At 37.8% G+C, this 11784-nt stretch overlaps 1 protein-coding gene across 3 annotated transcripts; it reads right to left on the bottom strand.

The window, feature by feature from the left end:
• Positions 1 to 17: 17 nt before the first annotated feature.
• On the bottom strand, positions 18 to 10904 carry CCDC181 (coiled-coil domain containing 181). Of its 3 annotated transcripts, none has more exons than XM_015815960.1 (6): positions 10745 to 10904; positions 7002 to 7162; positions 5389 to 6372; positions 4254 to 4400; positions 1419 to 1570; positions 18 to 658 (listed from the first exon to the last, which is right to left on the bottom strand). In XM_015815960.1, the coding sequence occupies exons 2-6, from the start codon at positions 7137 to 7139 to the stop codon at positions 505 to 507; spliced, it is 1575 nt and encodes a 524-aa protein (XP_015671446.1). In that variant the 5' UTR covers positions 7140 to 7162; positions 10745 to 10904; the 3' UTR covers positions 18 to 504. The 3 variants fall into 3 exon arrangements, with proteins under 3 accessions (XP_015671446.1, XP_015671437.1, XP_015671454.1); XM_015815951.1 differs by having other exon boundaries at positions 10809 to 10904; XM_015815968.1 differs by having other exon boundaries at positions 10850 to 10904.
• Positions 10905 to 11784: the final 880 nt, after the last annotated feature.

The following is an 11784-nucleotide window of genomic DNA, read 5'->3' as shown; positions in this document are numbered from 1 at the left end:
TACTTCAAAATAAGTAGAAAGTGTTTCTGAAAAATGGGAGATATTTGCATGTCCTTAATAACTACTGCTGAATGTGTAATAAGCCCATAAAACAGAAAAATAGAAATTTTATTAAGTGGAACTTTAAAATAGCTCAGCTGCCTGAATGAACAGTAAACTTTGATACATACATAAATAATGTGTTCTATTATTTTGGCATCAGCTGTGATTGATGGTGTAGGGTTTCTAACCAAATGCCAGATGTGAAAAAAATACACCATACTTGCAGTAGGAGTATTTATTATATGTAAGTTTTATAGAACTGAGAAGGCAATCCCAATCTATTCACAAATAGATAATTATTCCAAGTTTAAGATGGGGAAAAATTACTAAGAGAAAATTAAGCCATTATTGAAGGACTTCAAAATATTCCAGAAGAGAAACCACTTCCAACAGGCAATCTCAAAGCTATGCAAGATATTCTGGAACACACGAGGCATCCAGGGCCTCTAAATCTCAGCAGTATTAATCTGTAAAGCGAAGGGACTTTGGTTCAGAAATTGAATGGATAATATTTTCTATTTGCTTTGCTCTTCTGGCTTCTTGCCTAAACTGTTTTGATCGTTCTCTAGCAATTAGTTGCTCTTCTCGCTTCTCACGTCTCTTCCTCCTTAGCCATCTACATAGAAATGAAATCATGTTTAAAACTGAATATTAACCGACACTTCATTTTTGCTGTTTGTGTAGTACAAGCAGATAACCTATCCCTAAAAAGATACATTCTGGGACAGAATACATCTAAAAGTCTTATTAGACAATTACCTGTGATTTGGACTATAGTTCATAATATTGAGACCAGTAAGTATTTGAATCTTTTGATGACAGTGAACTTATTACTCATTAACATAGCATATTATCACGCTGTAGCTTACAGAGAAATATAAGCCCAAGCGTTTTGGTAAAAGATTAAATGTTGAATCTGAAACTATTCTCATCAAGCAATAACCAAATTTCATTTCTGTTGTTACTGGCTATGATCTAAAGTTATTTGGTGTTGAATCAAACCCCTCACTTAATCACTACATTCAGTTTAAAGCAGATCAACTTGATAAACAACGTATTTGAACATTTAGTATTGTAAGGCAAAAAGAAAAAAGTGACTAATCTATAGTTACATAACATCTTCATAACATATAATACTGTATTAAAAACATGGTTTCTAAATTGATCCAAGTTTTCAAACTGCAGTATTATTTCATATTGTGCGAATATATTCTCTAAATTGATCCAAAATGTAGTGAGAAAAATACACATTTACAGGAGAAAACGAGAGAAGACAACGGACCAAAATTCATCTGCTTCCTGGAGAAAAAACATCCAGATCTTATTAAAATAACAATGTTATATTGGTTCCTAAAATGAAAAACAAAAATGCTTACTGTTTATAAGCTTTGTCATTTTCAACTGTTCTTGGAAGGAAGAACATACCCTCTTCTTGCTCTTTCAGGGTTTGTATCTGTTTTTCTTTAATTTGTTCCTGCTGTTTTCTTTTAAGCCACAACTTGAAAGCGTCATCTGGATTTCTATTCTCCTATTTAAAAATAAAAAATATTTTTTTAAAAAAATTCAGAAAATCTATACTGATTCTTAGAGTCATGAAACTAATTTGTCCTAAGCTGAAGGCATGAGACATTGTAATCTATTAAAATCAAAAGAAAAAGTATTCATGAACTGGTTATGATTTGTAGATGCATATCTGCCTTCCAGAATAATATCAGAAAAGTGGAAAAGGGAAGAGATTACATCATAAACACAACCTGAAAATAATTCATACTAACAATTCCATCTTAATTATTATTCCATATTCAGTAACAGTGATACACTGGATACAAAACCAGTCATCTGCATGTGTTCAGAAGCATCTTAATTCTTGTAATTAGTATTTTATTTTTATTTTATTATTTTTATGAATAATAGGAGTCAGTTTGGTTTAGTGGTTAAGAGACCATGTTAGAAAGAGGGAAACTTGAGTTCTAGTCCCACCTTAGCTATGAACGCTGGCTGGGTGACCTTGGACCATTCACTTTCTAAGCCCAACTCACCTCACAGGGTTGTTGAGGGGAACATAGGAGGAAGGTATGTTGCCTATGTTTGTGGACTTGAATTCTAATTAATTTAGAATTTATTATTTTTAAAAATAATAAATGTGGAATACAAATAAATAACTGAAGTGAAGTACATACATAACAATCTCTCCTATTTTCCCCACAACAACATGAAGTGGGTTTTGCTGAGAGTGTGACTGGCCCAGGGTCACCCAGCTGGTTTTCATGCCTAAAGGTGGGACTCAAACTCACTGTCTTTCACTTTCTACCCTGGTGCCTTAACCACTAGACCAGGGGTAGGCAACCTCGGCTCTTTTATGACTCCTGGACTTCAACTCCCAGAATTCCTGAGCCAGCATAGCTGGCTCAGGAATTCTGGGAGTTGAAGTCCACGAGTCATAAAAGAGCCGAGGTTGCCTACCCCTGCACTAGACCAAACTGGCTCTTTGATTTTAATTCTTGGGTTATACAACTGGTGTTTTGGTTCACTGCCTTGCTGCATGACCCATTTCTCTTGAGCTTCAGTTCATAGATATCCTAACAATTTCCTAAAGAGTTTACTGATACAATTCAGAATTCATAGTTCTATCAATTGTCCTGGCCCAAAGGCAGCAAAGTAGGTCCAATCATGAGACTATTGCCAGTACGTTTCACAGATTGGATAAGACCGAACATGGTCTTACACTAACTGAAAGTAATGGCTTTCTCCTTGCAATTCTGCCATGTAAATCGTTATTCAGTATTCTCATGATGATGGTCTCAGGAACACTGACATTTGTCAATGCAAGTGAGGCCTTTACTTTCTTAGATATTACCTCAGGTTTTTTGAGACCTCCTGGACTATTACACTCCTTATTCCTAGTGTGATCATGATTGGTGAACTATTCCTGGGGATAGTAACAATAGTGTTGAATTGCCTCCATTTATACACAATCTGCCTGGCAGTGGACTATTGGAGTCCACACATTTTGGAAATAGTTTTGTAACCTTTTCCAGCTTGGGAGCATCAACAACTGTTTTTGGGAAGTCCTAAGAAATCACCTTTGTTCAAGCCATGACATATTTCCACATATCTATATTGTGAAGATCAGGCTTTGATATTGAATATCCGCCATTCTGTTCTTTAATAAGACAGTACTTCCCACATTTATACCTGATTAGCAATCCATTGATTGAAAAACCCGGCTCCATTTTTCCCTTCAAGTGAACTAATAATCCTAAAGGTTTGTACAATGCGGCCACACACACATATATCTAGCTTTTGATTATTTTCTTCAAGAAATCAATGAAAAAGTATGTTTTTGACATATTCATTTATTGGGTTCTCTTCATCTAGTTTCAGGACTTGTGTGAACAGATCTCATTTTAGGACATACTTTGTTAGGCCCAAACCCAAAGAGACAGCAAAATCCCAATGAGTCCAATCCCTTATCTGCTTATACTTAACAAATAGAATCTTGCCTAACTAAAACTATAACCTTCTAACTTACTAGATACATCCTAAGAGGTTCTAGGGTGAAACTATCCAGAAGCTTCCTTCCTCCATACAGCTGGAGACTGCACAGTCTCTTAATCTGGGCCTCTCTCTCTCTCTCTCTGATGAGACTTACTGCCTCCTTCCTAGGATAGCTCTGTGTTGCAATAACTCCTAGCCACTGATTGTCCATGTGCATATTCCATCACATATTTATGCAGAAATATTGAAAATTCAGAATGATTCACAAACTTTTAAATATAACTCAATTTATATTACCCAATTGTATTTTCAAAATATTAGCATAAACCATTTTATTAATTTACAAAATTAACATTCCATACTTTTTATAACAAAGTGGCAAACTCTAGACATTTTCTGACATAAGCAAGGACTATGCATCTAGAAATTGAAATTTTGCAATTATTGTTAGGATATATTTGATGTTGGGGAAATATTCACACAAACAACACATTGCAACAAAAAGAATTTCAGTAATGTTTAATACCACACTAATTTGGCTTCTAAATAGCTGATCATTATATTATCTGTAAGTAAGTGAGATTTGTCCTTGACATACAAATAGTTGCATCTGGAAATAAAAGGCTGAATTCTATCCATCCTCATCAAGAAAACTTGGTTTAAACTTTTAAAACTGAACCAACCACAGAAGAATAATGGAAACTTCATCCTACCCTGCTGTTTAAGTTCTCTATTTCTTTGGCACGCTGAACTCTTTTCTCCTGCAGCATTTGATCTTTTTTCCTTTGCAGCCAAGCCTGGAAGACTCTATCATTTTCTTTCTTTTTTTCATCTTCGAACATCTTTTTTTGGTTTTCTTCCTTGGATTAAAACATTAACAAATAATGACAATTTTAGGAAAAAAATTCAGAACATAAAGAATTATGAATTTCCAGAATGGAAATCGTAAAAGTTAGTTAGTTAAATAATTTTCCATCACAGACTAGATACAGACTAGAAAAAAAAGAACATGATTTTCAGCTGTTCTTCCACAATATATCCCCTATCTCAAGGTCTTTTGAAAGCTTGGGAGACACTGAAAATAAAGGAAGACTGGCCCAAAGATTGTAAGCAGGAGCAGAACTACCCAAAATCACATGATTTCTCATTCTGAGATTTTTTTACAGGATCAGAAGACAAAGAAATGTTGATTAGAGCCAAGGTAATCCAAATTTTTGTTTTTGTTTTTAGCCAAAGATACTATTATAATGGTAAACACAATAGGTTTTCAAAATTAGTAAGATTCTCAACTGCAGTGAAGCCTCATGTTATTTGATGATTATGGCTTCCCTCCTCCATCAAACCATTTCTGCTTTTAGAACTGCAAACAGTTCATACAATACGTGTTCATACAATACCCTGAATCATAAATCAAACGTTAATGTATGTGGTTTTTTTAATCGAGTTCATGTTGTTAATTTATGGTTCGGTATATTGTGAAAACTTAAGAAATTGAGGTACACTAAATAAACTACCATTGCATAATAAGAACAAAGCCAGCAAGGGAAACTGACCTCTGGACACAGCCTTACAAATGGAATAGTATTAGCAATGTTTTAAAAGATGAAACAGAGCATGCTAAGTTTAAGATATGAACCAACAGGATTTATTTTAAAGTTCATTTTCAAGTCACTCCTGTTAGAAGTTTTCAAACACAAATGACTGCATAAAAGATGACAGCTAAACAATGCCCATATATAAAACCTGTACTCTGAATATTATTTGCAAGAGGAACAAATCAAGGGTATTGTTTGCTTCCATATCCTAATCATAGATTTGTAAAAGTAACCACATCATTAATATTCTCACCTCTCTTCTTATTTTCTCTCTTCTTTGCTCTATTTGTTTTTGTAGCTCTTTTTGCCTGGGTGATAAACAGAATGTAGAACTTCTTATATCAAGGCTCACTTTTGCTGACTGGACCCTGCGTGGGCTCCTTCCCCTTTCTATATTCCTCGTAATATTGATGGCAGAGCTTGGTCGAATAGGTGGTGGTTGAGGGAAAAAAAAATATCGTTCTTTGGAAGGAGAACAAGATGTTATAGGTGTTTGCAAGAAGGACTCGTCTTTTGCACCAAAAGCACTAGCATACGAACTTTTAGGAGAAACATGCTGAGTTTCAATGTCACTGAAAGAAATACTCAGAGGAGGAAATAAGCCTTGACTTTCAATGTCACGGATACTCAAGAGTTCAAACTTCCCATCTCTTTCTACTAGGATCTTGCCATCCTTGTGCTCATCATCCATACTACCATTGATGGACAGAGATATATCTTCCTGTCCTATTTCGTTAGAAATGCGCAACTGAGACAGCCTACCTGCAATGTTTTGTTCTCTGTAAGGATCATTTTTATCTGCTTCTGTATGTATCAGAGATGGTACTTCTAGTTCTACTATACTATCATTGAATTTTAGTTTTCTTTCTTTTGTTTCATCTAAAGGCTCCTGACTCAACAGAAGTTTGTTAGCTTCTTCAATTTTTTCTAAGATATAACGCTTTATATCTTCATCATCTTCCTCCTTGTCTTCTAGCCTTGATTCCTGACCGGAGCTTTCGCTATCTGTATCAGATGCTGGTTCCAATGCCTTAGGATCAAGTTCAAATATAGAATGTATTTCATTTTGTGATGCATCATTTAGGGCTTCCTCAGGCTCAGGAGGTTCCTGTGAAGAATTTCGTTCCTCATCCTTCAGTATTTCTTCAGGCTCAAGAGAATCTTGTGAAGGATTTTTTCTATCCTCTAAGTCTTTGTCAGTGTTAGTTTCAAAATCCTCTTCATTGTCATCATGATTCTATGAAAAAAAATGTAATATCTATTTATACAAAATGTAGGAGGCAATATGCACAGTCATGGTTCATGTACTATTTAAAGCACAATTTGTTTGAGCATGATTTATTGGATGACAATTTATTCTTACACTATGCTAACCTGGGAATATATAATTTTCTGATCTAAGGACTGCTCTAAAGTTTTGCACAGAAGTCTGCACATCAAATTCCTAAATTTATTTAATTTATATTTAATGGAAATCAAACATAGTTAACAATCTTTTTCAGTTATGCATTTAATAATTTCCCTTTTATCACAATACCTGTTACATAATTTAGTCACAATTTTGGTAGACTCACAAAAGCTTTGGAGGGACTTCACAATCCTTGGGGCTTCAGATTGTGTTCCACTCAACTAAATTGTAATAGTTTACAAATTACAGTCGTTAGACTCATAAAACCTAGTGACCCAAAAGTAAGCAAACACGTTATTAACATGATGGTGAATCAAGCCACAGAATAGCTGACTGCCATTTGGCATTTAATCATAAACCATTTAAATTCCATCCTGCGTTCAGCAACTCTTCTAATCAATCTGTATTGGATATCTTTATTCTATGTATACTGGTATACAATTATATTTTCTTAATACCTGTATATCATCAGAAATTTCTTTTTCTTCTTCATTAATTAGCCACTCAAGGTCTTTCTCAAAATCATCCTCATAGTCACCACCTTCTGTGGTATCTCCCGTGTCTGTAGATTCACTGGTTTCTTTTTTGTCACTCATTGTGGATGTTTCTTAAAATAAAACTATAAAATTGGAATTGTATTTTAATGTTTATCGTATATAGTTAAATACTACAATGAGTTTATTGTCGTTATTTTACAATGATTCGTTTCATGAACGAGGATTAATAAAGTTTTGTGATTGTACAATAAGATGTTCAAATACAATTCCATTGTCTTTTAATTTCCTATCCCTATTCAAGTTGTTGTTAAGGTTTCATTTATGTCCATCAGGAGGACTTATGACTGCAATTGAGCCCAAATTTTCTGTTACTAAGCAAGACAGTTAATTAAATGGGTTTTGCCCTATTTTACAACTTTTCTTGCCATAGTTGTTAAGTGAATCACTGCAGTTGTTAAGTTAGTAACATGGTTGTTAAATGAATCTGGCTTTCCCATTGATTTTGCTTGTCAGAATGTAGCAAGAGGTGATCACATGACCCCAGGACACTCATAAATATGACTCAGTGGTCAAGCATCTGAATTTTGATCATGTGAGCATGGGGATACTACAATGGTCATAAGTGTGAAAACAGTCATAAGTCACTTTTTCAGGATTGTTGTTAATTTCAAACTGTCCGTATAGGTCAGCAGCTCCCAACCTTTTCTATACCCTGCAGCCCTAGAACGCTTCTGATCTATTTTCGTATCCCTTACAAAAGTTCGAAATAACGGCAATGAATTATGCATATACACTACAATTTTGAAAACCCAAGTTTCCGCACCCCTGGAATATCATCTCGCAACCCCAGGGGGGTGCGAGCTCCCCCGATTGGGAACCCCTGGTATAGGTAGAGGACTACCTGTATAAGCAGGATTGTAATCTTGTTAAAAAGTACAGGTTTATTTCTATTGTACTTAGATTTTACAGAACTCTTTAAGATAGTATAATGAAATGAGATGTCCATCATTCTGATCAACTAAAATAATAACATGGGAAGGCAGAACTGATAGATCCAGTATATTATAATCCAGGTTTTCTGTTTCTCTAAATAAAATGTTAGAAAAGGCATTAAGCTCACATGGGCTATTTTAGAGTAGTTCTCATTTAGCAACCACAATTAGGACCAGCAACTATGACAAGTGACACCACAACCATGCTTATGATCTTACTTCAGCTTTGCTTTGCTTTGCTTTGCTTTACAGGCCTACAAAGGTCATAAATCTAAGGATTGGTCATAAAGTTACTCTTTCATCAGCTTCATAACTGCAAACAGTTGCTAAACAAGGCAGTTGCTAAACTAAGCAATCGCTAAAAAAGGACCACCTGTACAAAAATTAGATAGAAGGCATCAAGTCAAATTTTAGTCTTGTTGATTATATGGACAAATACTCAATTCTCCTTTAGTTATACTTTACCGCTCTTCTGAGAACCTTCTAGTAATTTCTTCTTTGATCCTCACTACCCACTTTTTCTTCTACTATCCTCACTTTATACACAATTATTGTGATCAAAGAGTCTTCTGTTCCTTAAATACTAATATTTTATCACATTAATTTCCCCATGTAGTCCACTTAGTCAAATGCATTGTGTATAGTCTTTAGAAATGCATATCTCACACACACATATAACACATACATACAGCACTTGTTAAGGAAAGGTGAGAGATATAACTAGTTATTAATATGGATAACTTAATTCACAATTAAAAGATGTTCTTGCATGCAGTAGCAGTAGCTACAGTACATGTAGTAGCAGTACATGTACATGTACATGTAGTAGCAGTACATGTACATGTACATGTACAGTACATGTAGTAGCAGTACATGTACAGTACATGTAGTAGCAGTACATGTACATGTACATGTACAGTACATGTAGTAGCAGTACATGTACATGTACAGTACATGTAGTAGCAGTACATGTACAGTACATGTAGTAGCAGTACATGTACAGTACATTTATTTATTTATTTATTTATTTATTTATTATTTATTTTATTTGATTTATATCCCGCCCTTCTCCCAACGGGACTCAGGGCGGCTCACATATTAAAAAACATACATACATGTAGTAGCAGTACATGTACAGTACATGTAGTAGCAGTACATGTACAGTACATGTAGTAGCAGTACATGTACAGTACATGTAGTAGCAGTACATGTACAGTACATGTACTAGCAGTACATGTACAGTACATGTAGTAGCAGTACATGTACAGTACATGTAGTAGCAGTACATGTACATGTACATGTACAGTACATGTAGTAGCAGTACATGTACATGTACATGTACAGTACATGTAGTAGCAGTACATGTACAGTACATGTAGTAGCAGTACATGTACAGTACATGTAGTAGCAGTACATGTACAGTACATGTAGTAGCAGTACATGTACAGTACATGTAGTAGCAGTACATGTACATGTACATGTACAGTACATGTAGTAGCAGTACATGTACATGTACAGTACATGTAGTAGCAGTACATGTACAGTACATGTAGTAGCAGTACATGTACAGTACATGTAGTAGCAGTACATGTACAGTACATGTAGTAGCAGTACATGTACATGTACATGTACAGTACATGTAGTAGCAGTACATGTACATGTACATGTACAGTACATGTAGTAGCAGTACATGTACAGTACATGTAGTAGCAGTACATGTACAGTACATGTAGTAGCAGTACATGTACATGTACATGTACAGTACATGTAGTAGCAGTACATGTACATGTACATGTACAGTACATGTAGTAGCAGTACATGTACAGTACATGTAGTAGCAGTACATGTATATGTACATGTAGCTACTGCAGTAGCAGTACATGTACATGTACTGCAGTAGCAGTACATGTACTGTAGCAGTACATACTGCAGTAGCAGTAACTGACTCATGTGTTAATCTGATCGAACTGCAACTTGTCTTTTATTAAGGCAAGCGGTGCCTTAATAAATTGGTTAATTGTTCTCACTCTCAGGTCATTTTTCCTTAGTTCTAGGTTGGATCTCTCCATGATAGGTTTCCATCCTTATGTCTGGTCCTGCCCTCAGGTGCTTTGGAGAAGAGGTTGACCTTTTCCCACTGTAGGCTTGCCACGTACGTTGAGGCAAACGATAAAACCTTTCCTTTCAAACCCAACCAATTCTGGAATCCAGTCGTATAGTCCCGAACAGAGAGATTTGGCGGGGGGGGGCGGGCATAATTTGCAGATTATGGCTTGATGCCGGCCAGGCTCGTTAAGCGTCTGAAGGGGAGGAGACTAAAAAGTAAGCCAAGTCTTTCAACCTGTCGCCATGGCAATCGCCACCTCCGCTTTGATCCTCGCCGAAACAAGGGCAGGCTCGAAGGGGGGTTCTGTTGCAAGTTCGACAGTCTTGAGGGCTTTGTCGCTGGGTGTGATTACCGCCTTAACGGTGGGAGGCTTTGTTTTTGCATATAAGTCTGTTGAATCCAGGGTGAGAGAAAAAGACGAGTCCCTTGCGATGCGGCTAAAGTTGGCTCGGCCATTGAAAAGTCGGAAGCGAAGGGTTTGCTTCGTTCGAAGCTCGGGGCTTTGCTTGCCATGGAAGAGCCCGCCCGTCATAACCTCAAGGCCCTTTCCACTCTCTAAGCGCCGGCTCTCCAAACCCGGTCGCGCCTTCCCCTCTCATCTCCACCTGTGGACGGCGCTGAGCAGTGACCCGCCCGCCATGGCGTCGTCATGGTAACTGCTGCACCCACCGGCGTCCTGCCATGTCTCCGAGGTCTCCCCCACCACTCACCGAGCAGAGGACGGCGGCTGTAAAGGATCAAACGGGGCACTTCTGCCGCGCGCCACGCTTCCCGTCTCCATGGAAACCGGGGGCAGGACGATCTCCCGATATAGAACAAATAACAGATTCAGCCGAACCCTTGTGCCGCTACGGCAGTGGTAGGCAACCTTGGCTCTTTTATGACTCGTGGACTTCAACTCCCAGAATTCCTGAGCCAGCCGTGCTGGCTCAGGAATTCTGGGAGTTGAAGTCCACGAGTCATAAAAGAGCCAAGGTTGCCTACCCCTGCGCTACGGAAAGAGTTGAAGAGGCGCGTAGGCGGGAAAAGCGCTTGCAATGGTGGAGAATTATCTGTGAAATGTGTTACTGGGCGTACGTGGTTTAAATTTGCATTTGTGCGGAGTAACGGCTAACAAACTAACGGAGGGGGTGGCCAATGGTGCAGATTGGGTTGTAACTTGAGAAAATAACATTTTATTTGTCTGAGGAGTCCTGAGTGCACGTTCCTCTCAAGTGCGCGTGTCGGGCTGTGTTAATATACTACATACATCTTTTAGTTCAGTGGTTCTCAACCTTTTTAATGCCGTGACCCCAACCGGTCGTAAGTCGAGGACTAAACCGGTCGTAAGTCGAGGACTAAACCGGTTGTAAGTCGAGGACTACCCAACTGGTCATAAGTCGAGGACTTTCCCTGCCCGGGAGCACCGCGCATGCGTGGTTCCGCCCCCTGCGCCGGCCGAGGCGTAGCTGGCAAGCGGCAGAGACGGAGCAGGCCGACCACCAGCTGGCCCAGCCCAAGGCAGGTAAGGCACCCACCGGAAAAGGGGAAAAAATGGCGGACAAAAAAAATGGCGGACAGCCTTGCTTGGCAACCCCCGTGAAATGGTCGATCGACCCCAAATGGGGTCCCGACCCACAGGTTGAGAACCACTGTTTTAGTTGGT

Source organism: Protobothrops mucrosquamatus, unplaced genomic scaffold (assembly GCF_001527695.2).
Source record: "Protobothrops mucrosquamatus isolate PMUCROS unplaced genomic scaffold, P.Mucros_1.0 scaffold_107, whole genome shotgun sequence".
Classification (NCBI taxonomy): Eukaryota; Metazoa; Chordata; class Lepidosauria; order Squamata; family Viperidae; genus Protobothrops; species Protobothrops mucrosquamatus.
This window is presented reverse-complemented; position numbering and strand designations above follow the sequence as displayed.

Excerpts from the sequence above, each read along its gene's own strand:
- CCDC181 (XM_015815960.1), bottom strand. The coding sequence starts at position 7,139 with ATGAGTGACAAAAAAGAAACCAGTGAATCTACAGACACGGGAGATACC. Across the intron at positions 6,373-7,001 it reads AAATTTCTGATGATATACAG|AATCATGATGACAATGAAGA; the intron begins GTATTAAGAAAA and ends TTTTTTTCATAG. Across the intron at positions 4,401-5,388 it reads GAGAGAAAATAAGAAGAGAG|GAAGAAAACCAAAAAAAGAT; the intron begins GTGAGAATATTA and ends TTTTAATCCAAG.